This window comes from Pleurodeles waltl, chromosome 3_1, assembly GCF_031143425.1.
Source record: "Pleurodeles waltl isolate 20211129_DDA chromosome 3_1, aPleWal1.hap1.20221129, whole genome shotgun sequence".
In the NCBI taxonomy this organism is placed as follows: domain Eukaryota; kingdom Metazoa; phylum Chordata; class Amphibia; order Caudata; family Salamandridae; genus Pleurodeles; species Pleurodeles waltl.
Genome location: NC_090440.1, coordinates 1315950570 through 1315974506, shown reverse-complemented (window position 1 = coordinate 1315974506; position 23937 = coordinate 1315950570). Strand labels below are relative to the sequence as shown.

Sequence of the window (23937 nt, the reverse complement as noted above, 5' to 3'; positions counted from 1 at the left end):
ACGTGCGTGACTGTATCCCATAGAGTATGTGGGACGCTAGACTGGTGGAAGAAAACATTTTTTTCCCCAAGCTAGCCAGTCTTTTTGATTACCTGTCTGGGGGAGCGGTAGGGAATGCACCAGAGGATGACGAAGCATTGATGACAAGGCTCTCAGGCATAGAGTGTTGTGTCAGGAATTTTGGGTCGGTTGCCGCAGACCAATGGTGGGCTACCATCCAATTCACAGGAGACCCTGTGCTGGGTTTGGACCAGCTACCCACGTCCGTAAGGGCTTCATTGAAGGGAAGGAAGAGTTCTGAATTGGAGGCCTCAGGCTGAAGCACCTCCATCAGGAGGTTAGTCCTGACCTCCACTGAAGGGAGTTCGAAGTCCAAAACCTCAGCAGCTTCTCTCACCACCACAGAGTATGACGCTCCCTCCTCCGTAGCCATGGTAGGGGAGAAAGCATGCCAGCATAAGGGGAGGTGTCTAACCCGCTGACGTCACCCAAATCCTGAGCACAGTCCATGTCAGGGTCAAGCTGGTATTCTAAAGGGTCCAGCGACCCCACTACACTATCCCCATATCCCAGTGGTTCTCAAACTTTTTAATGCTGTGCCCCCCAAGTGGGGAAAATAAAATCGCCCCCCCCCCTCAGAATTTTTCACAATTATTCTATTAAGTTGGCAATGTTTAAATATGTCTAGACTTATTTAAACATTGCAGTTAAGTTCGGTTACCTTTTTGAAAATGCAATAAATGTGTTTCTGCTTTTAAAAAAAAGTAGTTTTATCTGCACAGTGCCTCTTTGGCCAGAGCCTGCCCCCCCCCCGATCACTTGAGGCCCCCTAGGGGGGCCCGCCCCCCAGTTTGAAGACCCCTGCCAAATCCATACCCATAGGAATAGGGGGTCAGGATCCGCCCTCGGCCCAGGAGAGCCCATGGAAAACGGAATTGGCGTTGATTGACGCAGTTCCGGCTCTGGGTCGTCAGGGATCAGTTTAGGATCGATGTTGATTGTGGGCCCAACCAACTTCGGGAGCGTCCACATCTGTCCCGATGCCGGGGAAGGTCACGTTGGCATTACCGGGATGGATTCGGGGTCAGATTTGGGAACGGATCCGGAGGTGCCCTCTGGAGTTGGGGCGAAAGCCGCCGACTTGAAACCCGTGGGGGCCCTCACTCACTCCCCCGGGGCCTGAAGACACTGAGGGGATGGTTGGTCGGCCCAAAGATGAGGTGCATGGCATCATAAAAATTCTTTGAGTGGGGCAGGGGTGGCACTGGCTCCCGGATAGTCGGGGAGGCGCAGACAGACCTAGATGGAGGCTCGGAAGGAAGAGGCTTAGAGCATTGAAACTCTTCCCAAGTTGCGCTGTCTGAGCGATTGACCTTCTTTGACGACTTCTTCTTCTGGTGACCCAACAGTCCAGATGACTTGGACGAGGAGGAGAGGTGATGACTCCGCGACTGGTATCCTGACCTTCCTCTTGAATGAGTCTGGGAGCAACACGGAGTCGAGTGCCGGGCTGCCATGAGCTTCAGGGACTGCTCCCTCTAAGCTTTTGGGTTCATGGTCCGACACTCGGAGCATGACTTTGGGTCACACTCCAGACATCAGAGGCAGACGAGGTGCGGATCTGTCAGTGACATCATTCAGTGACAGGAGCCGCAGGGTTTGAATCCAGTCCTTCAGGACATCCCTCAACGCATCCAAAACTCGTCAAAAATATATTGACAAAAGTGTAGCAGTTACTCAAAAAATGACTAGGGGTAGCTCTTCTACGGGTCTGCGCGTAGGCTGGCACGAAAAGAAAAGAACTGATGTCAATGCACCAGGGTGGCGCCTATATACGACTGTGTTGTCAGGGCGGCGATCAAGACACCAACAACGCCCGCGGAGTCAACCAACGCCACCTGAAGGCATGCAGGGGTACTACTCGAAGAAAAAATCCCGGGTCCAGTCTGATGCCTGGGAGAAAGTCTAAGGTAAGGAATCTGCAACTAGAAGTCTCTATCACATATCCTGGACTTGCCATTGGGGAGGATGGGCCTGAAGTTGCACTGTGACCAGAACAGCCTAATGAAAGGGAGCATCCGATGGGAAGTCAGGTGTAACTTCAGCACGCTGATAGTGAACCCCAGTGAATGCAGGAGGTCCACCATAGTCTGGAGGTGGGAGAAGACTGCCTGAAGTAAGCCCACCTTCAATGGCCAATCATTGAGGTAGCAGAAGACTGGAACACCTGACCCCGCCAGATGTGCTGTGAACACCCGAGGCACACTAGTGAAGCTGAAGGGCAGCACGACAACCTAGAAGTGCTCTTGGTCCACTGTGAATAGCAGGTAGCACCTGTGACTGTCAGGATGAGGATGTGGAAATATGTGTTCCGCAAGTCCAGCACAACAATCCAGCCACCATGGTCCAGGAGAGACAGGACTCGAGTTAAGATGAGCATTCTGAACTTCTCTTTTTTCAGGAAGAAGTTAAGAAGGCACAAGTCTACATCCTTTTCAGACACTAGAAATTAGCAGGAATAGCAACCAGAACCTACTTCTAATGCCTGCAACGTCTCGAGGGCTCCCTAGGCCAAACAGCCAACACTTCCTGACAGAGCAAAGAAAGGTGTTCCTCCATCAGCCGGCTATACGTGGGAGGTGTTTCCAGGAAAGGGATGGAGTAGCCCTTCTGGATGATCTTCAAAACTCACTTTTCAGATGTTAACGATTTCCACTGAGGCAGGTGATGGTGAATCCTGCCTCCCACTGGGTGCCCATGTTATTGTAAAGGCAAACTAAAGGTGTTTGGTGGCTGTTGCTGCCAGGTGGTGGTGGATTGACCTGACCACTGACTGGTGGTTCCACATGATCTGTTGGAAACATGTCCACAGCCACGAAAGGGCTGGGAACCCTATTGGTCTTCATGGCTGGGTGGAAAAAGACATGGATTGGTAGCCCATACCATAGCCTCAGAAGGGGATGAAAGGCACACTGGGGTTGGTGAGGAGTTATGGATAGGCCAAGGACCAAATCGTAGCTCTGCTATCCTTGAAGTGCTGCAGTGCTGAGTCTGCTTTCTCACCAAAGAGGTGAGAGCCATCAAAGGGAATGTCTATGAGCGAGACTTGTGTATCCCCCGAGCAGCCTGTAGTTCTCAGCCATGCATTGACTCAGTGCCATTGAAGATGAAATCGCTCTGCCCAGCACAAGTCGATTGTGTCAAGCCCACATCCTGATGGTGGACTTCGCTGCATCTCGCCCATCAGCAATTGCTTGAGAGAGTATGGCTTGAATCTCATCTGAGTCCATGGGTAACACCTCTTCAACCGAATCCCACACAGTGTGCTGGTATCGGCCCAAAAGGTATGCAGTGTCCATCGACTGGAGTGCAGGAAGGGTGAAAGAGAAATTCCTCTCACTGAAGTTATCCAGCCTTGGGACTGAGAGAAAAGGCCATGTTATGTATTGTTCCCCCATTAATCGGCCCCTGCATAGCAGTTGAAAATTGGGCAGATGATTTTGGGGAGTCATCCATAAAATAAAATTATAGATGGTTTTAAAGTGAATTTTGGGGATGTTTTTCACCTTGGGGTTCTAACCATGTCATAGAAAAACTCGAGCTTCACTCTCGCCATCTATTTGATGTCACTCAGAACCCCTTTGGAAAAACATCCCAGTAAATCACTATTCCCCACCTCTAGTGCTATATACTATGAGCACGTGATAAGTGTGCACGTTATTACGGTAAATTTCGCATGCTATTTACATTAATTTTAACATGACTAAATGATTTCCTCTAAGAGATGCAACGCAGAGTTTTATCTTGTCTAAAGAAACTGCAATTTGTAATGGCACAATATTGTTACTTTTGAGACAGCTGCTTAAAGGATCCTTAAGTACCAAAAGGATTTCAATTAATAAATGAAGGATGATTTTGGTCCACTTTTTCAAATCCTGCTCATGTTAACATTTTGTGTGTTCGGAAAGGAAATGCCCAGTCTCTTTTTACATGCCACTTCATAACAGAGGTTAGCCTGGTTGGAAACATTCTCAATGTTGGTACACAAGGGAACTCTTGCACCAAGCATTTTATCCAATCTCACACAATTTATTCAAGTATGGAAGCCAGGATTAGAACTCAGGTTTTCAGATTCCACCAATATCAATCTAGCTACCAGCTCCTATCCCTCACCTTGGTTTGGAAATGCAGCATGTTAACAATATAAGGTATTCCCTGCAGTCACTGCTGACTGAGTAATGACTGCCACAAAATATAGGATGATTAAATAAGATTGCATATAAAAGCCTATGCAGAAGTTGGTGGAAACCAATTCATCTAATCACGTCATTCCGTTAAACAAGTGGATGTACATTTTGAGATGGTATCATGTAACTTGGCCTGTCCTTTTTTTGAGCTTAGGTGCTCCTTACACTCTGCTTACTTGTGAAGGCCATGCAAGTATACTCATTTGTATCTAGCTTACATAATTGTTTTTTAGATTGTTGCTGAGCATGAGCTGTTTAAGGAGATAAGGGAGCTTAAGCACAAATTAAAAACGACTTGACAAGAATGATACAAATTTGTTTTGATGGATATGCCTGAGTTAGAATCGGGGTCTCTTGGTTTGAGAGTCAGTAGAAGACGCCCTAGAGTAGACCCTATCTTATGTACAGTACTCAGTGCTTTATTTGTAACACACTGAGTGCCAAGGCTCAAAGATTTTCTCAGAAGCCCATGGCTGGTGCTACCAAGTATCGAGATGCAGAATACCAAGGCTGCCAACAATTATTTATACCTCATGCTTTTCATCCACCACCATCCACTCTGTACCTTTAGCTCACTCTTTCCATCTTCGCTTTCTGTCTTTGTCACTATTTTCCCTTCTTTCTCTTCTCTTTTTTTCTTCTCCCTTTTTCTGCATGTCCCTCTCTTGTTTGTTCTCGGTCAAAGTCTTATGATCCCCAAATATGAGTGGCAGTGGAAACCTCCGGCCCAAATGAATCACTGACTGTAAAGTACAGGTGTTAACTTTCCACACACCCTGTCCTATCCTCCCAAGCACAGTGGAGGGTAGACTATTGCAGGTACTCTTTCGTGGGCACACATTGCCACACTGCTGCACTTGTGTGATTTGCGTGGGTACTACTTATTAGCTAAAAAAAAAGCTGCCTCCAGTAATTTCCCTAGCACTTGTTAGAAGTCGGTGAAGCTCTCCTTCTCAGATGGCTCTGATCCTTGCAAGGCTCATCGTGACAGCATTAATTGCCAAGACGTTTTCAGATTACATCCTCCACTGACGGAAACCGCAATGCAATCAGTGTCGGGGCCGCGAGCTGTCTGGCGGAGTTAAATAAGTTTGTGCGCTCTGCTCTCCCAGCCCACTTCCCTTCTCTGTCCGAGCTGAAACGAGCTGATGTGTCAGGCTGACAGCAGCGAAATGAGGCATGGAAGCAATACACCTTGGTGATTGCGAAAGTTATGTGCCTGCCGCAGGTAGCCACAGCATCAGGTCTGGGCTGCTGCAAGCACAGATGTAGCACTGCACAGTCACATATGGCGTCTGCTCCAAATGGCTAGAAAGCGGCCAGGGCTTATAACCCTGAGGACAATGGCGGCCGGCAGCTTTAGGAGGGAGGGGGGCGGGCTGGGCACACACACACACACACACACACTCATTCTTTCACACACATACACGCACGCATATCCATTCAAACATGCATGCACGCACCAAACATTCATTGAAAACATCACACACACTCATTCTTTCACACACGCACGCACATCCATTAACAACATTCATACCATTCAAACATGCACGCACGCACCGAACATTCAATTTGAAACATCACACACATACACACACACACTTACCTTCGGCCTCCAGGTCCCAGGAGGGTTGGGACTGCTGCCTTCCCTCATTAGCTGACCTTAGGTCAGCCAGTGAGGGAAGGCAGCAGTCCCAGCCTCGTCACAGAGTGGGATGGGGTCAGTGAGACTGCCTTGAGGCACCTTTGCTGGGCTGAGGAGGTCACGCCCATAGGAGCTGTGATCTCCTCAGCCCAGCAAAGTTCAGCTCAGGCAGCCAGGAGTCTGCGCAAATTGCGCATGTCTGCTCCTGGCTGCCTGACCTGAACATGAAGAGTGTCTGTCATTCCCACGACCACCATTTTGAAAACGGCCTCTCCAGTCAATGATTGCAACGATAGCTGTTTCCTCCGCCACAGACGTCTATCTATGTTGTGAAAGCTACCACTTGAACCAACATTCACACAACTACCATATCAAGAGCCTCACCAAACACCAATGACCCATCAGTGGGCCCCTCATTCAGCATAACATCTATGAATATATATGAGATGCAGGAGTCTTAGGGACCCCTCAGCACATTCTGCAGGCGAGGGAATCTTTTTGCCAGACACTACTGCTTCATTTAGGAGTGTACACTGATGTTTTGTATTCACAAAATGTGGACTTGCATCCGTAAACTTTCGGACACGTAGGATTGCATTAACATGGCATTCTTTCTTCTGTGCTCAAACTGCTCATAGGCCTAATGCTGTGCTTCGAATAACGAGGAACTGCACATATCTAATAATACAGTCTTTGAATGTGATAACCTACTGAAGATCATGCAGGCAATGCACAGAAAAGCACGGAAAAAGGTCTCAACACCCCACATGTTTTCATCACACTGAATCTGTGAATATGTAAAAGGCAAGGTAATGGTTAGTATAGATTGGGAATTACCAGAATAGAAGATCAGACAGAACTTTAGTTCACCTTTGACAGAGGGAATTATAAAATTCCACACCTAGACTTTTTGTTAAAAGTTTACATTTTAAGAAGTATAAAAGCTTTAATGCATAAACGTTTGGGAGTAAATGACTTCCAGGACAAGGAATGGAAGTATTTAGTTAAGTGAGATGTCAGCTGTAATCCTACTGGGTGACGGTTTTTACATTTTGAGAGCAAACAAAAGGCAGATCAGCTAATGGGACTTGCTGGTTTCTTAAAGTATTCGCTAGGAATTGAGAGAAAGGCTCAGAAGCAACCAGTAAGAATACTTCAAATGCTCAAAATCGGAAAGTCATATTTAAAACATAATTCAATCTTTTGGTTCATGTTTTTGGTGTTCGGGCCCTTTTCTATACTTATAATTGTTTTTAAAAGTACTAATACTTAAGGGAGCAAGGAGGCCAAAACAATTAATAAATCCATGGGAAATGAGTCACATTTAAAACAACATAGATCCTGAAAAATGAATTCCAGTTTTTCAAATTTTTCATGAAAATCCATGGACAATTTATAGACCAAGAAGAATATTGTTAACACTAAGGAGTGTTACTAAACTGGCTTTTGTCATTTCAATATTAGCAAGGGCATCCAGCTTAGTAAGGCTCACTTTCTCTGCCACATATTGAGTACATCTTTGCCACAAATCTTTGGGATTGAATACTGCCACAATTTTGGGGGTTGAATACTTGATTTTTTGACGTTGACAAGGTAAGTGGGCACATTCTTAATGTCCATCTGTCAGTGCTACTTTAATGTCCCACTTTTGAACGGTTTTGTGTTCAAGACTGAAACAATCCAAAAATACATTGAAGAAAGCTACCAAAAGAATTAGGCAGTGACCATAAGAGCCAAAGTGCAGCCATCGAGTAGAATCATTAATTTACATTTAAAGAAATGTTTTCTAAAACTGCTACACAAACACAAACCATCTAAGGAAATAGTCAATTTTGAACCTTTTGTGAAATGGCATGTTCCACATTAGGAGTACAGAAAGACTACTGTCCAGAGAGCACCATTTGAAGTTGAGACAACATTTTCTGATGGTTGCCTGGGAGTTAATGGAACTGATGTTGGGAAAGGCATTCTTTTCATAACTTTATGGTGACTTGTTGGTGTGAAAACAACCCTCTATTTCAGTCTGTAAACAGTTCCCACATTTTGTAGCATAGTCCATAACATCTCATTCTAGACAAGTGCTAACAATCAGAGGCTGCTAAAACCCACTTGTGCTTCTCTGTACTTCACAGCTCGTGATAGTGAAAGGGTTTAATCACAGCCTAACATTTTGGGAGGCTGACTTTTTTTCACAGGCAAATTCTTGAAGAGTGTGCATGTAGAAGTTAGTGATTACAGCTAAAACACTGTGCCCCTTTGTAGGAGTGGGGCTATGTTTTCTGACTTCTGAGAAAATCCCTATTTGTGCAGGAGTCGGGGTCAGATTTACAAGTTGGGTTGTGTTTATCGCATCCAGTAACTACCAGGTGCCCCTAATAGCTCATACTTTGTTAAATTTGGTAGGTAAAATCTGCTGGACTAAAAGGGGAAAAATTACAATTTTACAGTACCATTCTGATTTTGGAGTGGTAAGCATCGAAATCTGCAGGTCATCTCCCAGAAACTCACAATAGGTGCCATTTATCCAACCCAATAAATAACATACCAGGGCTATCGTTGTTGATCAGCCATTATAAAAAGTACCTGGATTCTGACAAATCAGGGGCGAAATAGCTCAATTACCACCAGGCATGAGTGTGCAAAATATATGTCATAATATAAAATTGTTTTTGTGAACAGGCACCGTTGCTGCCAACCCTTTCGTTTACTGAGAAGCTGACCTCCCACATCTATGATGCCTCGAATTACACGTTTTACCCTAATCTACTGTTATACAAGGAAGGGAGGAGCCTACCAATCATGCATCCATAGTAGGATACCTTTGAAAGAATAGACATTTGTTTTGGGAAGAGGTGTACTTTAGCAGTTGAAAGCTCGAGGATGGGCTTGAACAGTTCTGAATTTGAGTTGCAGCTCAGTAGACCTAATGAAATTCTGGACAAATCAAGGTCTCCCTACATCTCTCTAAGTCACCGTTGACTTGTCAAGAGAGCGTTCCACCATCCCCTTTACTTCATCTCGAATATACAGCCACGTGCCTATGTGATGTTATTTCAAAGTAGTAAGTATTTGTCACGCCACTGGTACAATGGTCTCACAGCGGCATATTGGCACGCAGTTCTCCATTCATTCATGTTGATACAATGGCTCCCTTTTCTCCTGACACAAGACTCATTGTGAGCACGAATAGCATTGTGTGGGGAATTCTCTTAGGACCACACTAAATAGACTTGAATAGTCTCCTTCGTCTGCCCTTCAGAAATTATTCCAACAGTTAATGTTGTGTTTTCCATTTGTTGGCTTCTCCCTTCATTGCCAGCAGCATTTTAAAGGTGAGTGTCTGCTGCACTTCTCGCCCCCTTGCACACTTTCATCTCCGCTCGCTCATGCTTTGATTGGCGCCCGCGGCTGAAGATGATCGAAGAGCCAGCTCGGCTCCTGGTCACAGCTTCAGAGTTTCTCTGTAACCTGCCAGTGTGGGGACTACTCTGCCTGGCTGGCGCGTGATGTATGGCTCAATCGTGGCATATATTTATGAGCTGGGACCACATCTGTCACTATTCAGACATCATCGTGGAGGATTTTTTCCTGAAGCATTAAGGGGTCTGCCAACCCTGGGAAGAAAGGAAAAGGACCCATTTGTGAGCGTATGAAGAGCCGAAGGAGTGGACACTTTAACTGTGCAGTAGAGAAGGGGTTAACGATTAAGATAACTAGGACAGTGGCATTAATCAAATTTGTACTGGCATTTATTTCTGTACTTCATCTTTCTCGTGCCCTGATTCGTTTTTAGGATTAAAGATATTTTCCTTCCACACAATCCTCATTTGACAAGAGACGCATTTGGTATTGGTACACATTTGAGTTAATGAGGCCTAGAGTAACTGGGTGCCCCCCACCCACTTAGCCAATCCTCCCCGCGAGCCCTACCTATATTAGCAGGATGCGCTGCCCCTCCATTTGCAGGGGTGCACTGATTGTACATTACAGTAACTCTCCTCGCAGCACTGACAGGGACTCTCCTATACACTACCTGATCATTCCACCCTGGATCACCAACCCAAGCCAGTCACCACGTTCCCAGCTGCAGAACATGCCTTTATACTGATTTATTCATAAAACCCTGAGTATCAAGAAGTCACTGTATAGGAAAAGAATTAAAAGGCCCCCTTCAAAAAGATATTTATTCCTAGAGGCTTACGCAAATGAGTACGCCAGGAATGCTCTGATTATCTCAGCTTTCCAGGACCACTCACACATGCAGGTAGTTACATATGCATCAATGTAACAGCCATAAAGTAATGCATGAGGAAGTGTAACTCAAAGTGGATTTGCACTTTGAATATATTTTTGCTTCTCTAGAGGGATAGTATTTTTCCTCTCGGGAAACCCTTTTACCTACACCCTATCAATGTTATACCCTCGCCATTTGCACCTTAGAGACTTACACACGTCCTTGGCAGGAGTTATTTTCTGATTGGATCCAGTGAGGAAACATGCCAATCATATTTGTGAATACCCGCAAACTCACAACTTTGCAGGTATTTCCAGGTTAGGCAGGCATCCCCACTCACGAAAGCCCACCCTTCAAATCGGTTTGCCAAATCACACCAGTTTGTAAATGTCAGAAATTAGTTTATACGCAAAAATGAAAAAAATAGTGCAAATTTCCTTTGGTGTGCTAGTCGTGTACATTTTGGTACACGTGCTACCTTAGCAAAATGTGACTGGGCCGGTTATTGTGCAAATGATGGTGGGGACTGAGTATTGCTGGAGAGTGAATTTTTAAAGTGGTGGTTGTGGAAATTGTGCTCAAAATGTTTTTCTAAAATTGCCTTTGATCTCCTGCAGTGGGAAGAAGAGAAAGTCCAGTCATTTGGAGAGGGACACATGGCACAAGGCTGTTATGCCACATGTGGTGCACAGTTTAATACACACAAACCGTCCACACGTATTCATTCAGCACTACACCGGAAGAAGTCAGGGGTAGCTAAATCACAGAATTTATGTCAGTCTGCCACATGCATGACAGACAGGCAGGCAGCCCAAGTCACCCTCAACACGAGGGAGACTCCTTGACTGGGGACCAGTTTCTCTGGTCCTGAACGTCAGGCATCGGATTGATAAACATATCCACACTTCCCTTCAGCAAAACCAAAATCTCCGTTTTCAAAGAAATGTCTGAAAGCAGCAACATTTCCCCAGAAGTGACAACGCCTTTTGATAATGACAATTAGGTTGGTCACAACGCAGGTCTGTCTTCACCATTCTCAGGCAGGGGACACACACAGAGTATATTCAGTTACAACAAACCATATGCATCATTATGGTGTTTAAAAAAAAAAATACAGTCTTAAAATTCTTTGGAAGAAAGTTAAAGCAACTCCCTCCTTCATGATAAAGCCCTGAACTTTCCAATCTTTTGTCCCTAAACGGTTAAACCATAAAAGTAGCAAAGCACTGAACAGCGCTACTAAGAAATGGCTGAACCACTGTGGCTCAGTTTTCAATCATCAAATGAAAAAAACATTTAGCCGGAGCATCGATACTTCTGCGAGACAGTTCAGCAGAAAGTGTCCCTTGGAATCACGGCTGAAGCTGGGGGCGGGGAGGAAGAGCTGGCGTGGGGCAATCAGATCTCTTTTTTTGACATTGAGAATCAGGTAATATGACATCCTGGCAATCTGGCCAGACAATTAGACTCCCTGGGCTGGGAGCTGCCGCCGCATGGGGAGCTGCAGATTAATGCATGTCGCCGGAGGTGTCTTGAATTAAATCAGAGGCAGATTCATAAAGAGGGAGATTAAAAAAACAAGACGTAGTTCACTTTACCTCCGCAGTGCAGGCTTTCATCAATGCTGGATGCCGGTAAGATCACTGAGCACAGGAGGGAAAAAATAAAATTATTCCTCTGAGAAGCCACTTTTTCAGTCATAATATTTTGATGTAATTTTATATTTCGCTGTGAAATATAAGGCAACATTAGTAACACAGGAAGTAAAAATAAAAACGGGGACGCACCACCCGCTCTATTGTGTAGTATTACAAAGACAACGCCTCTGATACACCGCCCCCTTTAGAATGCTATTGTTGTACGATCATGGCAGCTTTGTATTAGGTTGCGCAAAATCATGTCACAAAAAGGATGAGTGTGGCAAAGTGACCATCTCCATACCAGCGGGTTTTCCTTCCGACTTGACTAGCGGTTGGAATTTCTCGATGCACCGCTGCAACAAGGCGCCGTTTGGTGTGCAGTTAGTAGCTAAGAGTGCATATTTTCTCATGCATTTTTTGGTGAGATGAATGAAAAATGTGAAACGGTGAGTAAATAGTGAAATACAAATTCTGCCCCTTATCAGCAAGCAGCAGGAAATGTGTTTTTTTTCTCTGAAAGGGAGGGAAATGACGTTTTAACGATGTACCTTTTCTTTAATGTATTGTTTTTGCTGATTAAACTGGTACAGCATTTCAACGTCATAATTACAGTGCACTTCCCCAAAACATATCCCAGAGAAATCGTATTGTATGAAGTTGTCGAATAGTGCAAAGTGCCAAGGCGGTGGTGAGCTGCAGTGTTCTTTACTGCACTTTTTGAACACTTGTAAGAAGTTTATTGGCAAGAAAAAAAAATGGATTAGCATGCATTCAAAAATTAAATTTTGCTTTCCATAATTCTTCCAGGGTTTGCGGGCCTGCCGAGCCCGGGATGTACATACCAGGAATTTCATTGTACAGGCACTCTCGGTACTGGGTACTGTTTCCGTTGCACTGGGAGGGGCCAGGATTGTGGAATTCACAGTAGCGGCTTCGGTACTGGATCCCTTCCTCGTTGCACAGTGTCCATTCCGACCACGCCGCCCAACCACCTGGTAAAAGAACCGAGAGGACTCAGGACATGGAAACACCTACACATGCTGACAATGCAACACAATACAAGGTGGCCTTACAGTTCATATTTTCTCATGGATTTTTTGATGAGAGGAATGACAATCGACATACAGTGAGCAAACACTAAAATTGAAGTTCTCAAAGGGGATGATACGTTCCCATTTTTAGGCATTAAAACATCGTACGTTATAGGCTCTTTCTGAATTGAGCTACATAATTCAAGGCGCTATGAAGTAAGTACTGCCTCCTGATTTTCCATAACTCGTAAAACACGTTTCTCTGTATTGATCGTAGGAAGTCACCTGTGTACATCAAAATACTACATGTAGCTACCAGGGTCCACCTGTATTCCCACTCCCCATGGCCAACAAGATGTTAAATTGTATAGTAAACACTGGTTTTAGAGCTCACCACTAAGTACGTTTTATCTTAACGTGTTTAATAATGCATGTTCAATTGAATAATGATTATTTTATCAATATTGGAATTACATAAGGCAGAGTAACCTATTGCTATTTAAAACGATGATGTGTAAGTTTACTCTTTGTGCCCTCATTCAAGAAAACACCAACGCGTGGAGCCTCTTTCTTTATCCAGCCAGCCAAATTTTGAAACTCACCACCTACCCGAATAAAGATTACTGACAACCATCTACATTTCCAGCCCCAATTTAAGAAAAGTAGCGCTTCATGTAACTAAGCGCTACTTTTCTTGCACCCTTCTAATGCTCTATTAATGATACCGCGCACCATGGCATACGTTAAGCTCAATAGTGTCATCATTTCTGTTGCTATTTTGGTACTATGCAGGATTAGCGCCAAACATTTTGGAGCTAATCCTGCAAAGTACATAAAGTCCCTTTATAAACAATCCTGTGCCTCAATTTAACACCTGCAGACGCTAAAAATGGCGCAGTGGAATCTCATGGATTCCACTGCACCACTTTTCTGGGTGTCCTAACAGAGGAACGCCCCTCTTGCATACATTATGCCTGGCACAGGCATAATGTGGCGCAAGGGTTTACACAATGGTGCAATGTATGCATTGCACCACGTAGTAAAGTTGGTGTGGCCTTTTTGCCAATCTAATGCCACACTAGCATCACAAAACCTACGCTAATGTGGTGCTAGGCCCCTTCTTAAATTTGGGCCATAGCTTTTTCCCTAGACTAAGGTCACTTGACTCTATGATCTGTGCTAATAAGTTCGAAAGTAGGTATCTATCCTGACTCACTCTGCAACATTACTTGCTTAATCACTGCAACACAAGCTGCTCCATGTTTGGAGCACATCTCTGAACCTTTCACACCTTACCCGTCTCCTCTCACATGACGCATTCCCCCAAAAAACCCTTCCTATCAGTCCTACCAACTGACAATAAAAGCGCTTTGCAGCCATCTCATGGGTAGAAGCACTATACGATACAACACAATATCAATTTACCGGGCTGAAATATTAAGCATTGGCATCTATTTACGAGTTTGAAATTATGACGCTGCACATCTATTTTTCTACCTTTTGCTATATTTACCTGGCTATGAAATCAGACAAGGAAAGGTGATAACTTCACCTTTACATTAGCAGTAAATACATATTTTATAGGCGTGCGCCTCCAATGTGCATTTCTGTAGTAGCATATTCACTATATAATATACAGTTCTAAATCTCTAGTACACAGCTTTAGCAACTATCTTTATTAGTTTTATATTCCATTTTGGGCATTGCAGCGATTTTTGTTTCAAGTGCTTGTTCATTCTTGTTGTTTTTATCAATGTTTGTCCTGCATCAGCGTCAAATGGGCATGACTTTAGTCACCTATGATTAAATTCAGAGGTTGTAGTCATTTTATTTTACATTAAACACTTAAAATTTGATTTTTTTAATGGCGGCTGCAAAATGTAAAGATATTTTGGAGCTGATATCTAATGATGAGCACTGTAGAGGACTAAGAACGTTTTCATTTCTGATGAGCTTCAAGAAGAGTGACACTAAAGTCATGGCATATTAAAACCAAGGTGCAAAGACTGTCTTTTTTTTCAAAATATATAGAGCAAATCATGATATTGCCACCAGTTAAAAAGTTTAAAGCTTAATGTCTAAAACCACCACAGTGCAGTCAGAGAATATTACAGCCTTGACCTACTGAAGGCTGAAATGTACCAAACGAGGAAGCAGAAACAGTAAAAAAAAATTGCAAAAATTCAAGCAAATCATCCGCTCCCTCCACCTGTAGTGTTGGGTAGAGTTTTGAACTGGCGCTGCCGACATGCAGAAGTAGCGGGAACACGCCCACTTATGCAGTCCTTAGGCTGCTTTTTTTTATAACATATATTTATTTGGTTCACATTACAAAAAATGTACCTGAACATAATAAGAGTCACAATGCCCACTAAGGACATCTGCATACTGAACTAAGTCATACTTGCAAAAGTGATAGAATTCACATCTTTCGTGACACTTAGACACTTATAATGATAGGTCTGATTTGTTTTCCAGACAGAAGGGCCTCGTTTCCACATTAATGAATCAATTACGGAAAATCTGTGATCACCTTTGCAACTAAACCGAGCTCTTTGCTTAATTACAAGTGCTAAACTACTGATCCAAGAGACAAAAGGGACAATGTCTGCTACCCTTCTCCGGGAGGCAGAAAAGAGCCAGATTACTGCGGTGTTTCAAGATTAAGCATGCCATTTTACCAGGATCTATTTTGCAACCAGAAGCCAATGCGGAGAGGTAATACTTTCTGAGATACTTTCAGTCCTATGACATTTAGAATCAGATGCTCTGCTGCATTGTGAACATCTTGTAGTATTGGAAAGCCTTTCATTAAATAATTAATGTCGCCATGTTTGGAATTTATAAGCTCTCCAACAACACTCTATGGTGTTTCATAGGAATAAAGAGGTAAACCAAACAGATCAGGATTGTTCTTATGTGCCTAGATTTAAGGTGACCACTAATAAGAAGTACCTCAGTTTTTAGTCCCGATGAAGGTCAAGACCTTTTTTATTTTCCTAACAATGTATGTATTATATACTTATAGGTGCTTTCCATTAGTCTCTTATTGTGTCATTCACATTATACTTCCACCAACTTCAGCTTAGGTCAACGGGTCAGCTGACTTAAGCCACTCGCTAACGTTACTTAGTGGTGACAGTCTGCTCTTTCACAAAGAGCACATCCACACACAAAGTAGTTCTCTCAAGTATCAGGGAGCACTACTGAAATGTGTGCTTTTTTAGCCCAAAAATATTTTAGCTAATTGTTTTCAGATTCACAAGGGCCCAACAGCTTCCTCAAAATTAAAGGTTTGCAAAATCAAAGACAAAACAAAATACGCATTTACACTGCCAAAAGACTGGCAGCCAACGCCAGACCCACTGGCTCTGCAGTGCTTGTTGCTTCATTGAGCTCAGGGCCACTATTGCTCATTTAGAAGGCCGCCTCTTCTAATCACGAACCTAAGGCACTAATCAGCAGAATCCGGTTCTTTCACACTCATGAACATTTGAGGTTCTTCTGCACAGGAGTGGCACCACATACTTATGGCTTTGAGATATTGGAAAGTAAAGGTGGGGATCCATGTGGGACGCTACATCCCACCATAACCTCTACCAACATAAATGGACCCAGTTTGACACATTAGGCTTTGTCTGTCAAAAAAGACTTGGACCACCATAGTGCCAGCTCAGCAATATTGGCTTCACTTGGCAACCACTTTCAAAAGCTGAAAATCACAGTAGACCTCCAAGATCCAGCTTCCCTGGTGGTGGTGATGAACAATTACACCCTTTTTAGCTGTAGTCAAGAAGACATGCACTCTTAGCACAGACTAGGAAGCTGATCATGGTGAACATAAAAACTCAACTTTGAATATTTTCTTGATAATAGAGGGGAAGGTGGAGGGATCTGTCAGAAGTTGTAGACAGCAGCAAAGAAAAGGAAGAAGTTCTTTGGGAGGAAGGGATTCGTTGATGGGCGGCACGATTTTGCAATGGTTTGGCACTTTTGTATTTTTGCTTTCAAACCTCTGTCCTTACTTGATAAACGGTTGTCAGTTTCGAACACTAGTATTCAATGTTAGGGATATATTTCTTAGTATGTTCAAGCTCTTGAGCAGCAGACAGCGGTACGTTGTCAAAATGCACAACTAAAGGTTGTAAGGACAAGGAATGAGACTGGCCTCCACAACGAGGGAAACACAGTCAGGTTTGGAGTATTTGAAGTTGTTCTGACACACGGGATTGTAACTGGCGATGTGTCTAAATGGAGAACAGTTTAATTTATTAAAATCTAGTTGCTTAAAACAGAAGATTATATAAAACTACATAACATCCTTGATGTGTCTATCTTACACAAAAAATGTAATGACTAGCACTTAATTTTCAGAGCAGTTGGAATACAGCAAATATTTAGTGTGCTGATACCCCTATCTGTTTCCAGTTATTTTGGTAACAACTTGGATGATGAACATGTTTAGCTGATTTTGCAAAAGGACTGTCTGAGCAACAATTTAGTTATTGAATACACATGATACCCTGGATACAAGTGTTCTCACAAGTTCAGAGAGACAGTTGCCATCTATGGTAAAATCTAAAAAGCATCAATGCAACTTGTCTCAGATATCAACCTGACAGAATGATTTTAGGTTCACGATCCACGTAGTCAATTCAAGTACCGACCAAGTACTCCATATTTGGTCAGTACAACTGAAGCTTGATGTTCATTAGAATGATTATTTCCACACAATACCTAACTACCATTGTGCTATTACATTCTCCATCATTTGCATATTCAAGAAGAGCACTGACAGTTATTAGTCACTAGACAGATCTATATCCAAAGATGTAGAAATCAGTGACTGTAGGGGGCAAAACCTGAGTGTCATTGATATGGAAAAGAGATATTTTAACAATGACTAACTAGTCGAAACAACTATAAGGGCTCTCTTGTATGCATGTAACCCTCTGGGTTTAATCAAAGATGTAAAAAGGGTGTGTACCTGAATAGAGTTCCTGCATGATACCTCACTGTCTCATAATAAGGGTGAAATTACTTGTCCCTTGGGCCTGTAAACCTATTTACAGGTTCTTAATATTTACACCGAAAAGGGATATAAAGCAAAATGAAAGATTTTTTTCTAGGATCACAAAATGTGATTACGTGTGAGAGCCATCTGTGTCTCAGGCCTACTGGTTCCAACAGTTGTCTTCCTTAGTGGACCACCTGAGGTGGGTAAGACGGTAGATCAAAGTGACTGATGGGTCAATTCTTGGCCTCTTTGCAGATGTGGTGAACAAGTGTTTCAACTGGTGGGTGTGGCAGTGGCGGTTAACAGAAAAGGATAGTAACAGTCTAGAGGGATCTTAAATCCTGGAAACCGACTCAACTCGTTAACATGTTCTATGGTGCCATGGGATTTGTATAATGCTGGATCTCTAGAAATTCTGCATGCTGGGCACATCCACTTTTGCACCACAGCTGTATACTTCAACAAAGTCAGTGTAGTTTGTTCCACAGAGGTCAACATTCATTTACATAATGATGGTCCTTTTGTTTTTAAAACTCTTGCACTATGAGGTCTGAAACAAAATATTAGATCTTTTGCTTTATAACAAGAGGAGCTGGAGTTCAGAGAGATGTATAATGTCATACCAGATTGCCAAATGGTTGATTGATTAGACTGTGTGTATTATATTGTGTGTAAATGAACCTTTCTGAATTATTCCATGGCAGAGGTAAAGTTGGAAACATGTATTATGTTAGAGTGGATAAATTGGAGGTGGCTGCTGCCATTCGGTTTTTGGTATTGGAAATGTTGCGATGATTTGGCCTCCTGCTGACAAAGAATTTGCAAATCAGGTGACTTTTTGAAAAACCCATACTTTCCAACACAAGAAATCCATCCATGAGACTGGGTGGTAAAGGCATTAAGGGCCCAATTAAGAGTTTGGCGGACACACAAACATACGGGTATCCTGTCCACTGTAGTCAAGTACGTTAAATATTATGGCACGTGTAATAAGGAAGACAGGACATCCGTCACTTTTGTTCAGTCAAACTCTAAATTAGGCCCTTTGTTTTCCAACTGCAGGTTTATTGTTATTGTGTTATTGTCCTTCTATTGTTTTACTGAGACAGATTCTTAATTATTGTATTTATTTTGTTTTGTATTTACAAAGTTGTTCACTGTAAAATGCTATTCAGACTAATGTTGGTGATGAAATATAAATTTCAAGCACTATAAATGCATGAACATGTTTTCAACTCTGTTAAATTTTTTGAATTAGTATATAGACATCTCTACTGCAGCTTTGCATCAGATAAAAACATTCACTAAATGTACAAGTTACAAATCCAAGGGCAACAAATTGATTCTCAAAAGCGTGCAGGCACTGACAGAGCTGTCTGTCTTTTCTTATGGACCAGGAGCCTCTACATGATAACCAAAATCCTATTCCTTTTCAACTGCTTGAACGGTATTAACTGGTAGCAAGATTCTGTACCGACAACTCTTCTTCTCATTTCCATTACCAAAGATAAGACCCGGTCACTGCACACAATCTTGTTAACAGTCTATCACTTGTCACATAGTTTCAGGGTCATACAGTGCTAGAATGGGAGTTAAATGAAACTGCAGTCTGTACCTTCACACGGGTACGTGTTACAGAGAGCTTCTTCAGTATGCAGCCCGATGCAGATGTCTCCCCCATTGGATGGTGCTGGGTTGGTACAGGTCCGGGTACGTTGATAGTGTCCTCCGCCACAGGTGGTTGAACATTGAGACCACGAAGACCAGCAAGACCAGGATCCTTTAACTGAAAAGCAATAATTTCAAAAACAGGGACAAATGTTCAACTCCATACGAGGGTCTTCTACAGAGATCATGTTCAATGTTGCTGGGAAAGAGTATATTACTTGATGTTTATATGTCGTAAGCAAAGAATATTTGTTTACTTATTGGTTCTTGTCATGGCTCCTGGGCCACAGGTACTCTCTAACTTTTACTATTGGAAACATTTAACTTAATTAATGTATCAGTGGTAGTAGTAACTCCATGTTATTATAGTATCAACTCTACATTTTATATAGTTGTTACTGTGTATGTTTTCAAGGGAGTGAACACTCCATAAGACACTTAAAAAAAAAATATGAGTATGTGTATATAACATATATAATTTACATACAGAACGCAGTGCCAATGATGAGGACCTTCTTCCCTTGATCTAGGACATCCCGTAGCAAGGGGAGAGATCTACCTTCTCCAATATCAATTTGTAATTCCAATATACTCCTGGGCCCCCATTTCAGAGTCACTGTCACCCTGATTTCCGGATAGCCACTGGGAACTTTTTTATATCTTTAAGCACAAATAATTTTATTACGTTTTACATGTTTTTTTTATGTGCCACTGAGTACCATTACCATGAAACATACTTGAAAGTGTCATCCTGAACTCAATTTATTTTGTATTGTAAGAGCAATACCAATACATAAAATACTATACATAAAAAATGTATTTGTTTTCATTTTGTTTATTTAATTGTATTTTCTTTTTTTACAAATAACACTAAACACCTTAATTTATCATTTTGCCTATACATGCATTATGTTCAACATGTTCGTATAAAGATGAAATCATCACCATTATCATTATCTTTATTGCGGTTATTAAAAAAACATAAAACCGAACATAAAAACATCAATATGAAACATAACAAAGCAAAATAAATTCAATTAGATAAAGACATTAAAATGAAATAATTTTTCAGAAACATTCCTTAACATCATTGAACAGAGTCATTACCCCAATTAGAGTTAAAGTGTATGGTGCGCTGGAGACGTATTACCTCTTTTCCTGAGATTCCACAAAGAGTTTAAGTAACGGGCAACAGAGTAAACGACACTGCTCCTAGTATCTGACCTCCTTAGTCTGAAGGCGATATGCCTTTCATCAAGCCCCAAGAGGTGGCACAAAGGAATGATTCAACGAGCATGCTGTTTGAACCATAGAAGAACCAGAGGTGCTTGCTGTCCTCTACTGTCAGACAACTCATGGGGCAGAGATTGGAGGAGTTAACATTATTCATCTAGGGGGCAGTGAACAAGACATTATGTAAGATCCCCAATCTAAATTTGTTGTAAAGAGACCTTAACTTTGGCATACTCAGATAGTCCAGAAAAATCTCAAAAAAAGAACCACATTTAAAAGACAAATACTGGTCTGTTAGGCTACTCAAGGAAACAGCACAAATTGTAAGGCCCAGAACAGCATTCCAATAATGATATTTGATAAGACCATGGGAACTGATGGTCATTGAAGTGGGATAAAGCTGGAATTCAGACAATCCTAGTTTAATCAACCGTGATTTAACATGGGCTATCCACGGGATCCTAAGGGCCAGTTGGTGGGCTAAATTTTGGTGAGGCACTCTTTATAAGGGACAAGTTGCTCAAATGACCATAACCATGCCCAGAATAAGATATGTAAACCAATAAGGGGCAACCCTGTAACCTGTGGACCAGGGTCAAACGATTTAGAAACAAACAAACGGTTCCTGTGGGCGAAGTGTCAGCCTTGACTTCCAAGGCAAAGATTCACCCACCCAAAATGTAGAGTACATCCAAACTACTTGTATAACCACATTTTGTCTTTAATTTCTTTGTTAATTCCTCTAAACATTTTTTTTTTTTTTTTAGGTATATATGAATCCTTTCTTATTAGCAAAAGTACACATTAAAAACAGATTCCACTGATGTTGTCCAAGGTAAATATAACATTCCTAAATTAAGGTGCTCCTATGAAGTAACAGCGCAGTGCAAAAGTGAATAGATGAAAAAGTGCATCCGTGAATATTTATTTATAAATATATAAAAGTATGTCATCTGTGAATAGCAGACACAGTTCTTTGGAGCCAGCTATCTTGGGAGCATCATTTCCCCAATTCATTAAATAAGGTATGCTTTCACTGAGGAATAGTAAATATAGAGAGGGAGCAAGGAAGCACCCTTGATATACACCACCCCTTGGTATACAAATTCTGAATCAGCTTCAAAAGCTGGCTTGAAGGTGAGATAGGGACTTGTTAGATCTGATCCAATCCAAAGTTTTACTAAAAAGTGCTTACTATGTATTTTTGTGTATATTATCTATCAGGGAAATGGGGTGATATTACCTGGTTCTTGCCTTGAGCCCTTTTTATGAAAGGGTATTATTTCGGCCCTGTCCATGATTTGGGGCCGCCCGTCGCAATTACATTAATCAGAACATTATTATAAGGAGCCTCAGATCTGAGGTTTGGCACAGATCCAATCCAGCCCAGGAACTTTGCCCAGTTTCAGCCCCTTTAAAGCTTTGAAGGATTCTTCAATAGTGAAGGACACTGCCTTCTCCGATACGGCTCTACTAGAGGGGGGGAGTATCTGGGTTAGATGAAAGTGTTTTGGAGGGAGGCTCTGTGTAGAGAACCGTGAAGTGCCCCACCCAGTCTGCTTCAGAAATGTGACTTTGGGATAAGCATAATCTTTGTGGCCATTGTGGGTGACCAGATGTTAGAACTATCTTGCATCCTACCCCTCCCTTTTGCAGATTCCAGTGGATCTTCCCAGACCTTAACTTCCGACTTGGACTTGCTGAATTTGATTGCTTTGTCATAATCCCATCTGGCTTTTAAAACGTCTGGCCTCACGTTGCTTTTTAGGGCTTCCATCAGAGCTGTTTTGGCTAATCTACATTTTTTGTCAAACCATTCATTAGATCTAGAGACTAATTTACAAGATGGGATCTTCCTCTCAAAAAAAGGGTTTTAATTTCTCAAACGAGGATACATGGGTGGCCAATATATTAATGGGAATGATAGCCTGGTCTATACAGTATGTTAATGCATTATAGATAGCTCCTTAAATCCCTTTCAACGAAGTCTAATTGTAATATCCATCCACTTTATCTTACGCCTGTGTATTACTGAGGGGCACTGTATAGAGGATTATCCTTAAGGTAGGACCCCTTCAGATGTAATCATTTTTTGATGCACTTCAGATGTATTGTCATAGGCACGCTTAGATGGCACCCGTTTAGCATTGTCTGATTTGGGACTATTACTGATTGCCATCACTGTCTACTACTGTGTGTTTATTTAGTGAGTGCTCCACTGTTCAACCACTACCCCGAGCAAGGCTATGAGCCCAAAACGCATAGGGCAACTTTATTGCCTAAATAAACTGATCCATAACCATTTGCAATCCAGAGTGCCCATATTCTGTTTATTCAATAGAGTGTGATACACACATATATATATATATATATATATATATATATATGGAAAATGTCACTTACCCAGTGTACATCTGTTCGTGGCATGAGACGCTGCAGATTCACATGCTGTGCACATCCCGCCATCTAGTGTTGGGCTCGGAGTGTTACAAGTTGTTTTTCTTCGAAGAAGTTTTTTTCGAGTCACGAGATAGAGGGACTCCTCCCCTTTCGGCTCCATTGCGCATGGGCGTCGACTCCATCTTAGATTGTTTTCCCCGCAGAGGGTGAGGTAGGAGTTGTGTATATAGTACTAGTGCCCATGCAATGGAGTAAATATGTATGTACATAATGTGTTTAAAAGTGATATATTTACAAATTTACAAATGTAGAAGTCTAATTTTTTCTCAACTTAAAACAGCTACAGGCTCCCGGGGAGGTGGGAGGGCGCATGTGAATCTGCAGCGTCTCATGCCACGAACAGATGTACACTGGGTAAGTGACATTTTCCGTTCAAAGGCATGTGTAGCTGCAGATACACAAGCTGTGCATAGACTAGTAAGCAGTTTTCTCCCCAAAAGCGGTGGTTTAGCCTGTAGGAGTTGAAGTTGTTTGAAATAAAGTCCGTAATACTGCTTGTCCTACTGTGGCTTGCTGTGTTGTTAACACATCCACGCAGTAATGCTTGGTAAATGTATGAGGCGTAGACCATGTGGCTGCCTTACAGATTTCAGTCATTGGTATGTTTCCTAGAAAGGCCATGGTAGCACCTTTCTTTCTAGTTGAGTGTGCCTTTGGTGTAATAGGCAGTTCTCTTTTTGCTTTTATATAACAGGTTTGAATACATTTAACTATCCATCTGGCAATGCCTTGTTTGGATATTGGATTCCCTGTATGAGGTTT

The 23937-nt window shown here is 42.3% G+C and overlaps 1 protein-coding gene across 3 annotated transcripts in view; it reads right to left on the bottom strand.

Moving 5' to 3' along the window:
• SEMA5B (semaphorin 5B) overlaps positions 1 to 23937 on the bottom strand; it is a 715815-nt gene that overhangs the window by 29424 nt on the left and 662454 nt on the right. For all 3 annotated transcript variants that reach the window (XM_069224666.1, XM_069224667.1, XM_069224668.1), the window contains 3 exons: positions 19430 to 19600; positions 12609 to 12758; positions 11725 to 11769 (listed from right to left, as the gene is read on the bottom strand). In XM_069224666.1, the coding sequence (XP_069080767.1) occupies positions 11725 to 11769; positions 12609 to 12758; positions 19430 to 19600 (366 nt within the window). The remainder of the gene's footprint in view (positions 1 to 11724; positions 11770 to 12608; positions 12759 to 19429; positions 19601 to 23937) is intronic.